Source organism: Pseudophryne corroboree, chromosome 3 (genome assembly GCF_028390025.1).
Source record: "Pseudophryne corroboree isolate aPseCor3 chromosome 3, aPseCor3.hap2, whole genome shotgun sequence".
NCBI classification, from domain to species: Eukaryota; Metazoa; Chordata; class Amphibia; order Anura; family Myobatrachidae; genus Pseudophryne; species Pseudophryne corroboree.
This window is the reverse complement of record NC_086446.1, coordinates 432,496,220-432,517,706: the sequence shown is the minus strand read 5'-3', so window position 1 is coordinate 432,517,706 and position 21,487 is coordinate 432,496,220. Positions and strand designations below refer to the sequence as shown.

The 21,487-nt window shown below is 45.6% G+C and overlaps 1 protein-coding gene across 4 annotated transcripts in view; it reads right to left on the bottom strand.

Annotated features, from left to right (window-relative positions):
* Positions 1-21,487, bottom strand: part of LOC135057867 (BPI fold-containing family C protein-like) — a 208,610-nt gene that overhangs the window by 11,720 nt on the left and 175,403 nt on the right. For all 4 annotated transcript variants that reach the window (XM_063963594.1, XM_063963596.1, XM_063963598.1 and 1 more), the window contains exons 13-15: positions 6,348-6,390; positions 3,022-3,085; positions 2,854-2,930 (exon numbers count right to left, since the gene is read on the bottom strand). In XM_063963594.1, coding sequence (XP_063819664.1) covers positions 2,854-2,930; positions 3,022-3,085; positions 6,348-6,390 — 184 coding nt within the window. The remainder of the gene's footprint in view (positions 1-2,853; positions 2,931-3,021; positions 3,086-6,347; positions 6,391-21,487) is intronic.

Below are 21,487 nucleotides of genomic sequence, written 5' to 3'. Positions count from 1 at the left end.
GAAATAAGGATCAAATAAGGTTAGAGATAAAAATAATATAAAAAAAAAAAAAAAGGGGGCAGACTAGATGGGCCAAGTGGTTCTTATCTTCCGACAAATTCTATGTTTCTATGTTTCTATGTTTTGTTAGGGTCAAATGGTCGACAGTCAAAAGTTAGTCAGGATCAGAAGTTTGACAGGGTCAAAAAGTCCACATGAAAAAGGTTGACAAACATATGGTCGACATGGTCAACACATTTTTTTAGAGGTTTTTTTTAATGTATTTACAACTTTTTCTGCATTTACTATCCATGTCACAAATTATTACCTTTAGCAACCTGGTGGTGCGCGAAACGAGCCCCTGAACCTGAAGGGGTTGCATTTCAGCAAATCTGGGGTACAAATTATTTAAACACACAAAATAACCCCCCCCCCCCAAAAAAAAAAACAATTGTGTCAACATTTTGACCCTGTCGACCTTTTGACTGTCAACCTTTTGACCCTGTCTAACTTTTGACTGTTGACCTTTTGGCCCTATCGACCTTTTGACTGTCGACCTTATGGTGTGAACCTAATGATTGTCTATCTTTTTAATGGCTACATTCTGTAACACACCCGGTGCAATTAGTTCTGGTCCCTGAATAGTACCCAAGTCAGTGACGGCTTTTACCTTTGGGCTAGACTGCAGCCCACTAATCAAATCTGCCACGTCAGCTCAGTGTCAGTGAGTCATATGCAGTCTGTGACTACACTGTGACTGGCAACGACATCCTACTAGAAGTTCTACCTGTCAGTCACAAACACTACAGGCAGTCCCATTGGAAGGTGTTTCATCCCTGTGGAACAGCCAGACCAGGCTGCGATAAGCAAAGAGCAGGCTTCCTATAGGAAGCCACTCCCTGCCTTTCTTGCAGCCCTAGCTGGCTTCTATTGGCTGAAGCGAATGTAGTCCATAAAAGTTGGTGTCTTATGCATGCACAATAGCCATTACACAAGTGCCGGGACTTGGCTCTCTCCTCACCTCTACTCTCCAGGCATAGAGGTAGTGGCAGCCACCCTCCATAAAGTAGGTAGGAGTTGCCGCTGTCCCCAGTGGTTGGCTAAATCCAGCTGCAGTAGAACTGCATTTAGAAGAAGAGTCAGTAAGCAAAGGTGGAAGAGAGAACCTTTGGGGAAAACATGTGCCAGAGTACACTTGGGGGCTGGCAAAAAAAAAGTGTCAGTGAGGTGGTGAGGGTTGTGGAGGTGCTATGGAGAAAACATGCAAGTGGGTAGTTTTGGTCTGCTGTCGGGCCAACTTGGGGCGCTGAAATATCCAGGTACGTCACTGCTGTTGATTCACTGCACTACTGCAGTATTGTCTGCACTAGAAGAAAATCCTCCATATACTGTATATCTCCAATACCTATAATATTATATAAAAAATGTGAGCGCACTAATAGATGCAATGATAAATATAATTTAGTCAAGGCTGCTGATTTGATAAAAATGTATATACCTTTATTAGACTGTTAAAAACAAAAAATAACCCATAAAACCATCATGGTACCAAGACAATCAAGAATGAAAGGCAATTAATGGATATTAATACGAGCTCTCGCCAATTGGACTTTGGTTGCAATGTATGACATATATACCGGTATATTAATACTTTTAGCACAGTATTTTTATAAGAGTTCTGCTGGTTAATACCTGTTATCCCTCTCCAGAGGATTTGTTAAAAGCTGTATTTGTTGCTGCTACATAAGCATAAATAAAGCCGTAATAGAGAATGCACAGTCCCACATTGGTTAGGTGTTAAAGGTGTATGTTTGGCTTTATATAGTTCTGTTCCAACAATATGCTGAGCAACAGTTATAGTTACGTGATACAGTGCTGGTAATTGGTGTCTCCGCGGCACGATACTCCCGTGGGCGATGCTCACCCCCCGCTCTGCGGTGGTTCAGAGTGTCCGTTGCCTGGTTGTAGCAGCTGTCTCGAACTGCACGTGAGACGCTGGAAGCATGTGGTGTGGCAGGGAGCGCTTGGTCACACTTCTGAGGAAACCGCCATCTATCAAGGGCGGAGAAATGCGTCGTGATTGAGATACGTCAGGTGGAACGCAGGTGGAACGCACCGGAAGCAGGAAGCTCCGTCTAACCCGGAAGTCGCGGTCCGCGACCAAGCGCTCCCTGCCAATACCACATGCTTCCGCAGAGCGGGGGTGAGCATCGCCCACGGGAGTATCGTGCCGCGGAGACACCAATTACCACCACTGTATCACGTAACTATAACTGTTGCTCAGCATATTGTTGGAACAGAACTATATAAAGCCAAACATACACCTTTAACACCTAACCAATGTGGGACTGTGCATTCTCTATTACGGCTTTATTTATGCTTATGTAGCAGCAACAAATACAGCTTTTAACAAATCCTCTGGAGAGGGATAACAGTTATTAACCAGCAGGACTCTTATAAAAATACTGTGCTAAAAGTATTAATATACCGGTATATATGTCATACATTGCAACCAAAGTCCAATTGGCGAGAGCTCGTATTAATATCCATTAATTGCCTTTCATTCTTGATTGTCTTGGTACCATGATGGTTTTATGGGTTATTTTTTATTTTTTAACAGTCTAATAAAGGTATATACATTTTTATCAAATCAGCAGCCTTGACTAAATTATATTTATCATTGCATCTATTAGTGCGCTCACATTTTTTATATAATTTTTTGGACCTTGTGTCCTATATTTGAGGGTATCCAGAACCTCTTTGTGTGAGCCGCCGTCCTAGATTACATTATTTTCAATTGATATATATTAAATTTTAGCGCCCACTTTTTTTTACTCTTTTTCAATACCTATAATACGTCAAAATAAATCTTACAGGAGTGATTGATATTGCAGATTCCTGTAGCGTTACATTATCAAGTATAGGCATAGGAAAACCACCTTGCAGTCCATCTGGAAATAAAAGAAGTACATCTGTTTTAATCACCAAATGTAGGAAATGAAAAGATTTTACAAGAAGCTGACATAGATATGAAGAGCTTACTGTTTATTGCATGCAGTATGGATTCTTGAAGACTCTGTCCTAGAGAAACTTCTAACTTTGTAACCTGTAAAGTAATTCAGTAACATGTTTTCATCTACCTTTGTATATGTCACCGATACAGTATAAAAGTCTCACAGATACAGTATTTTTGTCATATCCCTGAATACTTGTTTTTTTAGTGCAATTTATTACTTTACCTTAAGTTTATACAGCAGCTACACATCGTGCAGCACTTTACTTAGAATATTTAATCACTCAAAAGCCAATTATCTCATCCCATAGAGATGTGAGCACAAAAGGGGAGACTTTCCCTCTAGTAATTGCCCCCAATGTGCTAGGTTCTGATAGAGCTTTATGGTAGATATCGTTTTATGTACAGGTTATGAACATTGTTAAGGAACCATATGTATGGTATCTGTCTGCCCCTTCTCTGCTATATTTCCTTGTCAATATGCCAAATGCCTCAAGGTTTTGTATTGTGGAAGGATTATTAAATGTCAGTTAGACTGACAAGAGAGTACTGAGATTAAATTAAGGAATTATGTGGAAGAGAAAGGAGTTTGGGTCATTGGGTCGACCCAATTTAGGTTGATAGTCATTAAGTCGACATGCGTTAGGTCGACAGGGACACTAGGTCGACATGGTCATTGGGTCGACTTGTGCTAGGTCGACAGGTCAAAAGGTCGACATAAGTTTTTGGATTTTTTGTGTGTTGTTTTCTTCGTAAAGTGACGGGGAACCACAATTACTGCACGTGTACCCTCGCATGGCTCGCTTCGCTCGCCATGCTTCGGGCAAGGTTACCGTTCCCAATTGTAGTCCACGTGGATCATAAAGTATGAAAAAGTCCAAAAAATGAAGAAAAAAAAAAGTTAAAATCTCATGTTGACCTTTTGACCTGTCAACCTAGCACATGTCGACATAATGACCATGTTGACATAATGACCATGTCGACATAGTGTCCCTGTCGATCTACTGCATGTTGCCCTTTAGTAGTCGACCTAATGACTGTTGACCTAAGTGGTGTCGACCTAATGACTGTATCCCAGAGAAAGCAAGCAATTCAGCCATAGTAAATGGCGTCCTCTGAAATCACACCTACCATCTGTACAATAATCCCTAAATATTTAAATTGCACAAATACAAAGTGGACTATTTATCTCTAAAATGCCTTGAAACCCAGCAGTGGCAGATTGTGCACAAGGACCGCAGAGCTGAGGAGGAGGGGTCGTGGGTCAGAAGAAATATTCAGAGGGCAGAACAATTGTCGTTCCCATCAGTGTTGCATTTGGCTCTCCAAAGGTGGCCATCTGACCTGCCATGCTGCAACTGTCACTCTCTGAGCTGTCCTCCACCGGGACTTGATCGAGAGGACTGTCTGAGCAGAGGCTCAGATAGATTAAGGTGGTAAAAATATGGTGGAAAAATGTGTACAGGTGTGGTGGTATGGCAGAGTTATGTACACAACAGCGGAATGTCCTGACTCTATAGACAGCCCAATTGCTTAACCAGTAGATGGTTTATTGAAGAGAAGTTTTAAACAGCCGTTCTCACTGTGATACACTGGTTAACTATGCAGTGGAGCTTGAGCGGAACAGGGTTTGTTGCAGTCACCAGGTGGTGACTGAATGTTACAAGCAGTGGTGCAGGATACGGGAATAGCGGTAATTGCAGATAAAATGCCAGGTCTCTTGGAGCAGTGTCGGAATGGGGTATGCAGTGATAGGGGCCCATACTTGGGGGTGTGGCCAGCCTCCACAGAGGCTTGAAATGCGCAATAGTCTTGTGCAGTGTAATGCAACATACTTTATCTACCATGTACAATACAACTGCAGTCTGGAACTTGATCCCTAGAGGAAGGAGTGGGCCCTCAGGCAGTGGGGCCCACCGGTGGTTTCCCCTGTACCCCTGTGGTCCAGTCTGACCCTGTCTTGGAGCTAAGTAGGAGATGTCCATCTCCCACTATGTCACTCAGTGGCAAGATGGCACTATGCACGTGCAGTACTATCCTCAGTGGCCATCTTGTTATGGGAATGAAGCCTTCCCTCAGGAACCAATATGAAGTTTGCGCAGTTGTGCACTCCATTAAAAACATATCTTGCCACACTCCTGTGCTGCACCCCCTCCTCCGTGCTAGTGGGATTTGCACACAGGCCCACTAATTTCTTAATAAGTCCCTTATTGCTGCATACTATGGTTATATAGGGATCTATTTTTCTGGTAAATTTATCAAAGTGCTAATACCAGGACAGCTTCTGGTGAATGTTAATTGCTGTACTTATGCCACTCATGACAACAGCAAAAGTTTACAAAGCTGGGTTCCTACACATGTGTGATGTCAGGTCGCACGTGCACTAAAACAGCTGGGGAATCAAAAGGGTCTTCAGATATCACTCTTCCCACTTTGATAGCTACGTCAAGATGTAGATGGCGTTAGCTGTCAGAGACAAGCTTGATAAATAGCACAGTGTACTACAATGCTGTCATTTATGCAGAAGAGATCTGTTTTATCTTGCAGATGTTAGCAACTGCATGAGTCCCAGCATGCAAACATAACTTTCAGAAGCTACAGGTGTTTCAAAGTCGTACACATATCAGCCGCATCTGTACTGCTGGCTGAGTGAGTATAACTGAGTGGAAACGGAGCGTTCACATGTAGGATAAGTGCACCGTGGGCGTGCAGTCAGGATTTCGGGCTATTCAGAGGTGAGCGTAAGCAGAGATCTGGCAGATTTCAGATGGATCTCATGCACCAAAGAAGGGCTGGTGCAAAAGTACAGTATGTTGATTGAGTGGGTGCAGAGGCATCACTATGGGGAAACGGGGGTGCGTGTTGCATCCGGGTGTCACCTTTCCATCAAAATGCAGACTCCTCTGCAGTAACAAGGTATCACAGTATCATGTGCAAAGTTATTTCTGATTTAGGATTTTGAATGCGTTTGGAATTATAGGACATACTTATGTACAGTATATTGCTATAGCAGCACTTAATGTGACATGAGTGACTGGTTATAGATTCATGTAAGTTTAGCCTATGACTATTAGCCTATTCCTGTGTGTTGCAAAGGAATAGCTACAACTGTCCTAAGACTGAACATCACTCTTTCTGTATTTTGAAATATCACTTATTGATGAGAACAAAATGACATCTTATATTGAGACTGCTCTTGAAAACTGCGAGAAGTGCTGTCATATCAATGTCTGTGTTTATGTCATGAGCCATACACTAACACAGTGCATTTATGAATTCCAATCTATTTAAAAACAAATCAATAAATCAAATAATGTGTAGCTTTTTTATATAGATTACTACAGTATATACTTACATTAATGGGACCCACAGCACTGCTGAACTCATAGAACTGAAACCTAAACCGGAAAAGAAGAGACTGTACTGTATTTACCTGATGAACAACACTACAACAGCATCCTCTTTACTGAAAGCTAAGGATGAGTCCAATTCTTTACAGGAGTGAATGGGATGAAGGAATCAGACATACTGTACAATGCAGTGCATGCTTAGGGATTCAGTCAGATTGCTGACACTTGTCCTGATTATGAAGTTGATGCATTGGTAATGCCGGACCCAATCAGCTGATGTTCTCAATTTGTATATGTGACGGTGTATCTTAATATGCACAGCGACAGAATGGCGCCACAAGCCGCTGAGCCTCTCATTAGTAACACCATCAGCAGTGGCATTAGCATAAAGATGTAGTCGCAGCTGAAGCAAAAGACACATTTGCAGCTGCAACTGCGTCCACCACTGAATCAGTCCCACTGGGGTCCAACATCAGCAAACTGCAATGAAAACGGTAGGTATCCGGATCATGAGGAGTGGTAATAGGAACCATGGGTCTCAGCAAAATTCCAGAACTGTGGGTTAAAATTAGAGATGTGCGGCGGGCACTTTTCGTGTTTTGGATTTGGTTTTGGATCTGGATGATTTTTGAAAAATACATAAAAACAGCTAAAATCACAGCATTTGGGTGTCATTTTGCTCCTTCGGTATTATTAACCTCAATAACATTAATTTCCACTCATTTTCAGTCTATTCTGAACACCTCACACCTCACAATATTGTTTTTAGGCCAAAAGGTTGCACCGTGGTGGCTGTATGACTAAGCTAAGCGACACACGTGTGCAGCACAAACACCTGGCCCATCTAGGAGTGGCACTGCAGTGGCAGACAGGATGGCAGATTTGATAAAAATAGGCCCCGAACAGCAAATCATGCAAAGAAGTAAAAGAGGTGCAATGAGGTAGCTGGATGGCTAAGCTAAGTGACACAAGTGTGCAGCACAAACACCTGGCCCATCTAAGAGTGGCACTGCAGTGGCAGACAGGATGGCACTTAAAAAAAAATAGTCCCCAAACAGCAAATCATGCAAAGAAGCAAAAGAGATGCAATGAGGTGGCTGTATGGCTAAGCTAAGCGACACATGTGTGCGGCACAAACACCTGGCCCATCTAGGGTTGGTACTGCAGTCCCACTGCACTAATGGCGGATACCGGACGCACGTCTAACACCAACATAGCTGTCAAGGCCTCAGTTATCCGCTTTGCAATGCAACAGGATGACTGCTGTCATATTTCATCTTCCTTGCAAAGGACTGTTGGACAGTCATTTGCTTAGTTGAAGTAGTACAAGTGGTCTTCCGACTTCCCCTCTGGGATGACGATCGACTCCCAACAGCAACAGCAGCAGTGGCAGCAGCAGCAGTAGGAGGAAGTGGTTCTTGATCTTTCCCTATTTTATCCTCCAAATTTTTGTTCTCCATTATATAACAAAATGCAGCAAAGGAGAGCGTACCTCTACACCACACAGGGCAAACCCTGTAAAAATTATTTGGATTAAATATCAATAACCCCTTTATTTGGAGTAAATAATATACAGCACAGGACAGCACCACTGAACTTATACGGCAGCACCACTGGACTGAACTTATACGGCAGTACCACTGGACATATACGGCAGTATCACTGGAATTATATAGCAGTACCACTGGACATATACGGCAGTATCACTAGATTTGTACAGCAGTATCACTGGACTTATATGGCAGTATCACTGGACTGGTTTTATACGCCAGTACCACTGGATATATACGGCAGTACCAGTGGACATATACGCCAGTATCACTGGATTTAAACGGCAGTATCACTGGACTTATACAGCAGTATCACTGGACTGGATTTATACGCCAGTACCACTGGATTTATACGTCAGTACCACTGCACATATATGGCAGTATCACTGGAATTATATGGCCGTACCACTGGACATATACGTCAGTATCACTGGATTTATACGGCAGTATCACTGGACTTATACAGCAGTATCACTGAACTGGATTTATACGCCAGTACCACTGGATTTATACGGCAGTACCACTGGACATATATGTCAGTATCAGGCAATATCACTGGACTGGATTTATACGTCTCATTATACGTACATTCTCTACATTTGAGGTCCATGCCATACACCTCTTCCAACCTGTTCATCTTCGAGTAGCTGTCATTTACCGCCCCCCTGGCATGTCCTCCAAATTCCTTGACAACTTTTCTTCCTGGCTGCCTCACTTTCTCTCTTCTGACATTCCCTCCATTATCCTAGGTGATTTCAATATCCCTATCGATAACCCCACAAAATCACCTGCCTCTAAACTCCTTAACCTCACCTCTACTCTTGGTCTCTCCCAGTGGACCTCCTCCCCCTCCCATGTGAGTGGAAGCTCACTGGATCTGGTTTTCACTCACCACTGTGATCTTTCTGATTTCTCTAACTCCCTGTTCCCCCTCTCTGACCATCACCTGCTCACTTTTAACCTATCTCTATCTACTTCTCCATCCTTACCACCTAAGACTACCATCACTAAGCGTAACATTGAGGCTATTGACACCACTTCCCTATCTTCCCTGTTTGAATCGCTGCTCTCTCCTATTATCTCTCTTTCCTTCCCTGAACAAGCTACTTCCCTTTACAATGCATCCCTTACCTCTGCTCTTGATTCTGTCGCCTTACCAACCACTATTCACCCTCACAGATCGACACCTCAACCCTGGCACACCAAATGCACCAGATATCTGCAAAAATGCTCACGTACTGCTGAACGTCAGTGGAGGAAATCACACAATAAATCCGACTTCCTCCACTACAAATGTATGCTCTCATCCTACTTTGCTGCACTTACCCTCTCAAAACAGTCTTGCTTCAAAAACCTCATCTCCTCCCAATCCTCAAACCCCAGGCGCCTCTTTGCCACTGTCAACTCGCTCCTCTGCCCACCCCCGTCTCAACTCCCCTCTTCGCTTTCTGCTCTTGACTATGCCACCTACTTCACATCCAAAATTGACTCCATTCGTCAGGACATAACATCCCACCAGAACCTGAGCAACCTCCCTCCTCCATTTCTCAACCTCCCCTCTCCTTCCCTCCTACCAACTCTGACATCTTTCTTCCCTGTATCTGGAGAGGAAGTCATGGTCCTCATCCGATCCTCGCCCCCCTCCACCTCTCTACTTGACCCTATTCCCTCCCGCCTTCTCCGCTTCTTCTCTTCTGCCTGTTCCCATCTTGCTCATCTACTCAATCTCTCACTCTCATCAGGCACTGTCCCTTCTGCCTTCAAGCATCCACTTGTCTCCTCTATTCTTAAAAAACCTACCCTTGATCCAACTAATCTCTCCAACTACCGACCCATCTCTCTTCTCCCTTTTGCCTCCAAACTTCTTGAGCGTATTGTCTACAACCGCCTCACTGTCTTTCTTCTAGTTTCCGTCCTCAGCACTCCACTGAAACTGCCCTCACAAAAGTCTGCAATTACCTCCTTGCTGCAAAATCCAGGGGCCACTACTCTCTGCTTATTCTCCTTGACCTCTCTGCTGCTTTTGACACTGTAGACCACCCTCTCCTCCTGCAAATCCTTTACTCCCTTGATTTGCGTGATACTGCTCTCTCCTGGCTGTCCTCCTACCTTTCTGACCGTTCCTTCTCTGTCTCCTCTCATGACTCCACCTCCCCCCCACTTCCTCTACCAGTAGGTGTCCCCCAAGGTTCTGTTCTTGGACCTCTGCTTTTCTCTCTCTACACATCCTCATTAGGTGAGCTCATTAGCTCTTTTGACTTAAAATATCATCTCTACGCTGACAACACTCAAATCTACCTTTCCTCCCCTGACCTCTCCCTTGCTCTCCTCACTCGTATTTCCAACTGTCTCTGTGCTATCTCCTCCTGGAAGTCCCAGTGCTTTCTTAAACTTAACATGTCTAAGACCGAGCTGATCATCTTTCCTCCCTCCCGCATAACCTCACCTCCCACAATTTCATTATCCATTGATAGCACAACTATCTCCTCTATCCCCCAAGTGCAAAGTCTTGGAGTAAGCCTTGACTCCTCCCTCTCCTTCAAACCACACATTCAGTACCTCTCTAAAACCTGCCATTTCCACCTCAAAAACATCTTCAGAATCAGACCCTTTCTCACCCAGGATGCTACTAAGACCCTCATTCACTCACTGGTCATCTCCAGATTAGACTACTACAGTCTCCTCCTATCTGGCCTCCCGCAACAATGCCTCTCTCCACTTCAATCTATTATCAATGCTGCTGCCTGTCTCATCTTCCTCACCAAACGTACTACATCCACATCCCCTCTCTTGCAGGATCTTCACTGGCTACCCTTCCCATTCAGAATCCAATTCAAGCTTCTCACACTCACCTACAAAGCCCTCACCCACTCTTCGCCCTCTTACATCTCTGACCTTATCTCTCTTTACATTCCCAGCCATCCTCTTCGCTCTGCTAATGCACGCCGTCTCTCCTGCCAACTAATTACCTCCTCCCACTCCTATCTTCAAGATTTTGCACGTGCTGCTCCCTATCTCTGGAATTCTCTACCTCTCCCCATCCGACTCTCCACCTCTCTACAAAACTTCAAACGGGCTCTCAAGACCCACTTCTTCACCAAACCCAGTCAACTCTCCTCCTAACCCCCTTGTCTATGCTCACTGTCTACCTCGTCTGTGTCACTCTGGTCTGTTAGCCCCTCACCTCTTAGATTGTAAGCTCGGAAGAGCAGGGACTTCTTTCCTCATGTGCCTTTCCTTTTCTTACTTACACTATCTTATACTTCATACTCCCTTTGATGGCACCTAACCCCGGGTTTTCTATACCTGACCTATTTTGTCTTGTACTGTAAGTGCTGTTTTCTTGTTTGCTCATTTTATTTTGTACTGTGTAATGGGCGCTGCGGATCCCTTGTGGCCCCATATAAATAAAGGATAATAATAATAATAATAATACGCCAGTACCACTGGATTTATACGGCAGTACCACTGAACATATACAGCAGTATCACTGGACATATACGGCAGTATCACTGGACTTATACGGCAGTACCACTGGACTTATATGGCAGTACAGGGACACCACTTCTTTCCTCATGTGCCTTTTCTTTTCTTACTTACACTATCTTATACTCCATACTCCCTTTGATGGCACCTAACCCCGGGTTTTCTATACCTGACCTATTTTGTCTTGTACTGTAAGTGCTGTTTTCTTGTTTGCTCATTTTATTATGTACTGTGTAATGGGCGCTGCGGATCCCTTGTGGTGCCATATAAATAAAGGATAATAATAATAGTAATAATAATAATAATAATAATAATAATAATAATAATAATACGCCAGTACCACTGAATTTATACGGCAGAACCACTGAACATATACAGCAGTATCACTGGACATATACGGCAGTACCACTGGACTGGATTTATACGGCAGTATCACTGGACTTATATGGCAGTATCACTGGACTTATACGGCAGTATCAGTGGACTTATACGGCAGTACCACTGGACTTATATGGCAGCACAGGGACACCACCACTGGACTGATGCAGCACAACACAGCACCACTGGACTGGACTTATACAGCAGCACTGGACATATGACAGCAGAGAACACCACCACAGCGACTGGACTGATGCAGCACAAGACACTACCACTGTACTGATGCAGGACAACACAGCACTGCTACACTGGACATATGGCAGCAGAGGACACCACCACTGTGACTGGACTGATGCAGCATAAGACACTACACATGACTGACCAGCACAATACAGCACTATAATCGCCACCCCACTTTCCCTCCCACACAGACACTGAGGACGGAGACACATCCTCTCGCTACACTCTCCAATTCCAGAGTGAAAATAGCGGCGACGCACGGTTCCTTATATGGAATCCAAAACCCGCGAGAATTCGACAGCGGGATGATGACGTTTTGCCTAGTTCTGGTTTTCTAGTCAGGTGGGAAAACCCGAGCCGATCTCGGATCCGGGCTCGGGTAGTGAAGTCCAGTAGGGTTTGGTTCTCAGGGAACCGAACCCGCTCATCTCTAGTTAAAAATAGGATTTTAATTACCTACCGGTAAATCCTTTTCTCGTAGTCCGTAGAGGATGCTGGGGTTCCATTTAGTACCATGGGGTATAGACGGGTCCTTTGGGAGCCACTGGCACTTTAAGAGTTTAATAGTGTGAGCTGGCTCCTCCCTCTATGCCCCTCCTACTAGACTCAGTCTAGAAACTGTGCCCGATGAGATGGACATACTTCGAGAGAGGGAAATACAGATAGTGGTGAAATTCACACCAGCTCACACCGAATTGAAAAAACCATGCTGACCAGCATGCAACATGGAGAAACCATGCCAACCATCATGCAACACGAAGAAATCATGTTAACCAGCAGGCAACATGAAGAAATCATGCTAACCAGGGTGAAACATGAAGAAATCATGCCAACCATCATGCAACACGAAGAAATCATGTTATCTAGCATGAAACAGGAAGCAACCATGCCAAACAGCATGTAACCTGAAGAAACCATGCTAACCATGCATGAAAGAGGAACAGCAACAGCTGAACCAATAATTAACCAAGCAGCAACACAGGAAAAAGAAGCATCGGGCAGGCGCCCAGCATCCTCTACGGACTACGAGAAAAGGATTTACCGGTAGGTAATTAAAATCCTATTTTCTCTTACGTCCTAGAGGATGCTGGGGTTCCATTTAGTACCATGGGGATGTACCAAAGCTCCCAGAATGGGAGGGAAAGTGCTGAGGTTCCTGCAGAACAGATTGACCTAACTTTAGGTCCTCAGATGCCAAAGTTTCGAACTTGTAGAACTTCAGCAAATATGTTCGACCCCGACTAAGCAACTGGTCGGCAAAGCTGTAAAGCCGAGACACCCCGGGTAGCTGCCCAGGAACAACCCACTGTATGAGTAGAGTGGGCCTTAACAGATCTTGGAAAGGTGGCTGGATGTGCAGAACCCCCTTTCAAGAAAGTCTGAACCTCTGGCAGAGCAGCCAATAGTTTCTGGAAGAAAATGGATAAGGCCGAAATCTGGATTTTATGGAGCCCAAGCGTAGGCCCACATCCACACCTGCTGCAGATAGAGGAGAAACCCGTCCTAGTTGAAACTCCACCATAGGAAACTTCTTGGATTCACACCAAGACCCATACTTTTTCCAAATCCGATGGTAATGTTTTGATGTTACTCCTTTCCTAGCCTATATCAGGTTAGGAATGACCTTTTTCGGAATGCCCTTCCGAGCTAAGATCTGGCGTTCAATCTCCCTGCCGCCAAACATAGCCGCGGTAAGTCTTGATAGGCGAACGGCCCCTGTTGTAGAAGGTCCTCACGAAAAGGAAGAGGCCACTGTTCCTCCAGTAGAAATCACAGAAGATCCGCGTACGAAGCCCTTCTTGGCCCGTCCGGAGCAATGAGGATTCCCTGAACTCTTGTTCTTACTATAAGTTGGAGAATCCTTGTGATGAGTGGAAGCTGAGGAAACACATACACCAACTGGAACATCCATGAAGTTGCCAGTGCATCTACCGCCACTGCCTGTGGGTCTCTCGACCTGGAACAGTACCTCCGAAGCTTCTTGTTGAGGCGAGAGGCCATCAAGTCTACCTTAGATACACTTTATCGGCTTGTCACCTCTGCGAATACCTCCTGGTGGAGGCCCCATTCTCCTGAAAGGAGATCGTGTCTGCTGAGGAAGTCTGCTTCCCAGTTGTCCACTCCCGGAATGACGATCGCTGACAGCGCCCGCACATGCCTCTCTGCCCAGAGGTGGATTATTGTTACCTCCGACATTGCAGCCCTGCTCTTCGTTCCGCCCTGCCTGTTTATGTAGGAGACCGATGTGACGTTGTCCGACTGAACCTTAACGGCTTGATCTCGCAGAAGATGTGCCGCTTGTAGAAGGTCGTTGTACATGGCCTTCAGATCCAGAATGTTTATTGGAAGGATAGAGTCCTGAACTGACCGGTTTCCTTGGAAATTTTTCCCCTGAGCGATTACTTCCCAACCTCTGAGACTTGCAGCCGTGGTTAGAAGAATCCAATTCTGATTCCCAAACCTGCGGCCCTCGAGTAGGTGAGAAGTTTGCAGCCACCAGAGGAATTCCGGCTTTCGGCCACAGGCGTATCTGCTGGTGCATGTGAAGATGAGATCCTGACCATAAGACCAGGAGATCCAGTGGGAAAGACCGTGCAAGGAATCTTCCGTACTGTTGAGCCTCTTAGGAGGCAACCATCTTCCCCAGAAGGCGAATGCACAGATGAACCGATATCCGGGCTGGCATCAGGACATCTTGGACCATTGATTGGATCACCAATGCTCTTTCCACCGGTAACAACACCCTCTACACTATTGTGTCGAGAATCATCCCCAGGAAGGAACGCCTCCCTATTGGCTTCAAATGCGAAATTGGAAGCTTCAGGATCCACCCAAGATCCCGGGACAGGTGATTTGAGAATGCAACACTCTGTAACAACAGCTCCCTGGAGGATGTTAAGGTCATTCCAATATGGAATTATGACCACTCCTGGTTTGTGGAGCATAAAGCCAAGTTCAGTGTTTGGAACTGGAAGTGACATAGTTGTAGTGCAACTTTAGATAGGCCTAGAAAGGAATTCCTCTATAACTCGATCAGAGATCACTACTCCCAGACTCCATCCTGATTCGAACACACACCAGTAGGAAATCAATGACCTCAGGTTTGAATAGTAACCCGTTACGTAAATTAAGTGGAACTGGAATAATGACATTTGTTTGACAAATGTTATGATAGATTCCAGCCGTAGTACACTTTCTGCCTGAGAAGCAGGAAGCCTGATTTGAAAAATCCGTGAGGCGGGAATACTAGAAATTCTAGTCTGCACCCCTGGGCAACCCAACTGTTTCCAGGGGTCTAGGCAGGATATCGCCCAGATGTGTTACCGAATCTCTTTAGTCTCGCACCCACTTGCCTGATCCCCAGGCAGTGAGGTCCACCGACAACCAAAGGGTTTGAAAAAGGTAGAATCTGAAATCCGTCCCTGGGAACCTGGCGGTGCAGGTTTTCTGGATTTCCCCAACGTCCTCTAAAGGAAGTGGAGGAATATGTGGAATCATGTTTGAACTTTGTGGTTCGAAGGGATTGCAGTGTAGGTGTAGTATATAATTTTCTGGTTTGTGCAGCTGTGGAAGGAAGACATACCGACTTACCCGCAGTTGACATGGATAATCCCATGCGTCCCAGCAGGGTCTTACCTGTGAAGGGCGGACCTGTCATACTTTACTCGGATTCTGTATCCGCAGTCCATTGGTGTAGCCACCGTCCCCTGTGTGTCGAAACTGCTAGAGCAGTGGTCCCTGCGTTATGCAGGTCAATCTCCTTCATTGCGTCTAGCCGTGAAGCCTGTAGAATCCTGTATGTGACATACTGTAGAAACAAGTACAAGTCACTTCTATACATAGAATCTAAATCATCAAGTAAGGAGCCTGACCACGTTACAATAGCCCCAGAGATGTACGCAAAAGTGGGTCTCCGAGTCACACCTGCAGCAGTGTACAGTATTATAGATTAGTCTCAACCTGCGATCAGCCTTTATGGAGGTTGTACCAGGTACAGGTAACACAACCCTTGACAATTTAGACACTCTTTAGGGATGTGGATAATAACTCAGGGTGTACTCAGGTTTTCCTAAATAAGGACTTTAACGACCTTAACAGTGGGAAGGCATTTATTATAGATATATAAAAATAATATTCCTCATCCCTAATAGCCTCAAACATATGTTGCCCCCCCTCATATGTCATGTATTACATGGGTAAGTGTACGCTTGTTATGGTACGCAAGTGGGGCAAGAGGCACAGCTGTGGGATTTTAATCCCCAGACTACTCCAAAACTGCGGCTTCTTCCCAGTATGGGATATATTTAAAAAATATAAATCAAAGTACACCTTATGGAGGCCACCCCAGGGAACTGCCGCCGAAGCCTGAGAATTTGTACAGTTTTGAGCATGGTATAGACTCCCCAGGAGAAGATATACATTCTGCAGTACAGGACAAAGGGGGACATGTACTAAGCAGTGATAAATGTGGAGAAGTGAGCCAGTGGAGAAGTTGCCCATGGCAACCAATCAGATGCTCTGTACATTTTTATAATATGCAAATTATAAATGTTACATCGATGCTGATTGGTTGCCATGGGCAACTTCTCTACTGGCTCACTTCTCCACATTTTAGTACATGTCCCCCAAAGTCCCTTAAATATGGTAAATTGGTTTACACACACAGGAAAATGTCAGCACAGTTTCCCCCCAGAATACCTTCAGAGAGTCACAGAGTATAAGGAAACCAGCCACACAGCTTCTCTGTGAGCGGTCACTATGGTAACAGCCCTGCTCTGAGGATAAACAGTTCATAAATTTACACTACCCCCCTGTGTATAACCCGTGTACCTCAGAGAATAGCTGGAGTTATGTGGAGGGCAGCACTCCCTGTCAGCGTTCTGATGCTTCTGCAGGGAGAAAATGGCGCTGGTGAGTGCTGGATCCACTCTGAGGAGAAGCTCTGCCCCCTGTAATGGCCCGTCTTCCCGCACTTAGAGATTATACTGGCCTGAGGTAATTTCTGCAACAAACAGTGGGTTAGACCTTGAAAGCTTTGTTTGACCAGTGTAGGGTATTGCGCTGGCCCAGGACGCCCCTCACAGCGCCATACACAGTGTGCCGCTGAGCCTTCCGGAGCGCAGCCTGTCAGAACTGCGCTTCCATCCTTGTGCCGCCATTCTCGACGGGGACCCGCTTACTGGGACTCCGGCGTCAGATTCACCACTCTTCTTTCTTCTGGCTCTGTTAGAGGGTGGTGGCATGCTGCGGGAGTGAGCGGTCGCCTCGGGCGGTTAACGATCATCACCCTCAGGAGCTCAGTCTCCAGTCAGCGGAGATAGGGGCCATTAACCTCAAGGGTTGGATCCTACTCCCCCCCTAAGTCCCACGAAGCAGGGAGACTGTTGCCAGCAGCCTTTCTGTAAAATAACAAACTCTAGAAAACAATAAAACTAAGAAAACTCCAAGGAGCTCCGCTAGCTGTGACCGGCTCCTCCGGGCACATTTTCTAAACTAAGGGGTACATTTACTAAGCAGTGATAAGAGTGGAGGAGTGAGCCAGTGGAGAAGTTGCCCATGGCAACCAATCAGCACTGAAGTAACATCTATAATTTGCATACTATAAAATGATTCAGAGCTGCTGATTGGTTGGTGGGGAAATTTCTCCACTGGCTCACTTCTCCGCTCTTATCACTGCTTAGTAAATGTACCACTAAGTCTGGTAGGAGGGGCATAGAGGGAGGAGCCAGCTCACACTATTAAACTCTTAAAGTGCCAGTGGCTCCCAAAGGACCCGTCTATACCCCATGGTATTAAATGGAACCCCAGCATCCTCTAGGACGTAAGAGAAATACAGTTTTGTGATGGCTCCAGGACTGCAGCATAAACAACTCTCTGTCTATGCTTTGGATAAGTTATTAAAGAATAATGCCAGGGAATCCCTAACTGTTGGATCATGCTCCACCCACCTAGTTGAACTGCAAGGCTTTATGCTCACGGTTCAGATTATGCCCCCTCCAACAAGCCGGACTTTAGTGAATAACTCTGCAGCTGAGCTAAGATACCTGTGACTTGGAAGCCCAATTATTGATGGATTTGGTTGCTGAAAATCATAGGATTGGATAACATACTTGCATGACAATCCAATTATTTGGAACTGCATGTGGAGGATAAACAAACACCTGACTACCGGTTAAACATTTACATCACACTAATGTAATAAAGTGAATTTATCTTATTATATATGTATTTGACCAGCAATGAAAGAACGCTTTTTTTAATTTAATAATACCCATCTATTCAACAATATTTCATTATTTTAATATATTTCATCTGTTTGAAAATACCTGAATGTTGTTTTTATAATATATATTAATAAAGGTTTATGAAAATGTATGGTCCTGTAAGTGCACCACACTGAACACTCTTCTTGTTCTTCCTTCTTTGCAAATAGGCCAAACTTTAGAGCTGGGCAACAAAGATTACTGCCATGGGCAGCAACAAAGACACAAAGGGGCAGATGTATTAACCTGGAGAAGGCATAAGGAACCAGTGATAAGTGCAAGGTGAAAGACACCAGCCAATCAGCTCCAATATGTAAATTAACAGTTAGGATCTGATTGGCTGGTTCCTTTATCACCTTACACTTATCACTGGTTTATCACTTCCTTATGTCTTCTCCAGGTTAATACATCTGCCCCAGAGAGTGGTATTCAAATGATATATCACGCCCAATCTTCTTTCTAAAGTGTTCCCCATTTTCTCTAACGTCCTAGAGGATGCTGGGGACTCCGTAAGGACCATGGGGATAGACGGGCTCCGCAGGAGACATGGGCACTTTAAGAAAGACTTTGACTCTGGGTGTGCACTGGCTCCTCCCTCCATGCCCCTCCTCCAGACCTCAGTTTGATACTGTGCCCAGTGGAGACTGGTGCATTTCAGGAGCTCTCCTGAGTTTCCTGTAAAGAAAGCATTTTAGTTAGGTTTTTTATGTTCAGGGAGCCTGCTGGCAACAGACTCCCTGCATCGAGGGACTGAGGAGAGAGAAACAGACCCACTTCTCTGAGTTCAGGGCTCTGTTTCTTAGGCTACTGGACCCCATTAGCTCCAGAGGGATCGGTACTCAGGTCTCACCCTAGCCGTCCGTCCCAGAGCCGCGCCGCCGTCCTCCTCGCAGAGCCGGAAGATTGAAGCCGGGTGAGTATTGAGGAAAAGAACATCAGAGGCGGCAGAAGACACCTTGATCTTCATAGAGGTAACGCACAGCACTGCAGCTGTGCGCCATTTCTCCCATTCACCTCACACACCTCGGTCACTGTAAGGGTGCAGGGCGCAGGGGGGGGGTGCCCTGGCCAGCAATATAAACCTCTCCTGTGGCATATATAGATATATACATGTACAGCTGGGCACTGTACATGTATATAAAGAGCCCCCGCCATGTTATTGAGAAATTTGAGCTGGACAGAAGCCCGCCGCCGAGGGGGCGGGGCTTCTCCCTCAGCACTCACCAGCGCCATTTTTCTCCACAGCACCGCTGAGAGGAAGCTCCCCGGACTCTCCCCTGCTTAACACACGGTGAAAGAAGGGTTTTAAAGTAGAGGGTGGGGGAGGGGGGGAGCACATAATTGGCGCATATACATAACAAAAGCGCTACTGGGTAAACATACTGTGTTTTTTCCTGGGTCATATAGCGCTGGGGTGTGTGCTGGCATACTCTCTCTCTGTCTCTCCAAAGGGCCTTGTGGGGGAACTGTCTTCAGATAAGAGGATTCCCTGTGTGTGTGTGTGTGTGTGTGTGTGTGTGTGTGTGTGTGTGTGGTGTGTCGGTACGCGTGTGTCGACATGTCTGAGATTGAAGGCTCACCTAAGGAGAAGGGGGAGTGTATGAATGTTAGGTCTCCGTCGGCAGTGCCGACACCTGACTGGATGGATATGTGGAATGTTTTAAGTGCTAATGTTAATTTATTGCACAAAAGATTAGACAAAGCTGAAGCTGGGGTACAGTCAGGGAGTCAACCCATGCCTGTCCCAATGTCGCCTGGACGTTCGGGGTCTCAGAAGCGCCCACTATCCCAAATAGTTGACACAGATACCGACACGGATTCAGACTCCAGTGTCGACTACGGTGATGCAAAATTACAGCCAAAGGTGGCTAAATGTATTCGATATATGATTATTGCAATAAAAGATGTTTTGCACATCACAGAGGAACCCCCTGTCCCTGACACGAGGGTACACATGTATAAGGGAAAGAAACCTGAGGTCACCTTTCCCTCATCACATGAGCTGAACGAATTATGCGAAAAAGCGTGGGAAACTCCAGACAAAAAACTGCAGATTCCCAAAAGGATTCTAATAGCGTATCCTTTCCGGTCGCAGGACAGAATCCGGTGGGAATCCTCCCCTAGGGTAGACAAAGCTTTGACGCGCTTATCAAAAAAGATAGCGCTTCCGTCCCAAGGTACGGCTACCCTCAAGGATCCTGCTGACCGCAAGCAGGAGGTTACCTTGAAGTCCATTTACTCACATTCTGGTACGTTACTCAGACCGGCTATTGCGTCGGCCTGGGTTTGTAGTGCTGTAGCAGCATGGACAGATTCCTTATCAGCGGATATTGAGACCCTTGATAAGGATACCATTTTAATGACCCTAGGGCATATAAAAGATGCTGTCTTATATATGAGGGATGCTCAAAGAGACATTAGTTTACTGGGTTCCAGGATAAACGCTATGTCTATTTCTTCTAGGCATGTCTAATGGACCCGACAGTGGTCAGGTGATGCCGACTCCAAGAGACACATGGAGTTGTTGCCTTACAAGGGTGAGGAATTGTTTGGAGAGGGCCTCTCGGACCTCGTCTCCACGGCTACGGCAGGTAAATCAAAGTTTTTGCCATATATTTCCTCACAATCTAAGAAAGCGCCTCATTATCAAATGCAGTCCTTTCGTTCCAATAAAAGCAAGAGAGTACGTGGATCGTCCTTTCTTGCCAGAGGTAAGGGCAGAGGGAAGAAGCTGCATAATACAGCTAGTTCCCAGGAACAGAAGTCCTCCCCGGCCTCTGCAAAATCCACCGCATGACGCTGGGGCTCCCCTGAGGGAGTCCGCCCCAGTGGGGGCACGTCTTCGACTGTTCAGCCACATCTGGGTTCACTCACAGGTGGATCCCTGGGCAATAGAAATTGTTTCCCAGGGTTACAAGCTGGAATTCGAAGAGGTGCCTCCTCGCCGGTTTTTCAAATCGGCCCTACCGACTTCCCCCCTGGAAAGGGAGATAGTGTTACATGCGATTCACAAATTGTGTCTTCAACAAGTGGTGGTAGAGGTTCCCCTGCTTCAAAGAGGGAAGGGGTACTACTCAACTCTGTTTGTGGTCCCGAAACCGGACGGTTCGGTCAGACCCATTTTGAATTTAAAATCCCTGAACCTTTACTTAAAACGGTTCAAGTTCAAGATGGAATCGCTCAGAGCGGTCATCGCCAGCCTGGAAGGGGGAGATTTTATGGTATCTC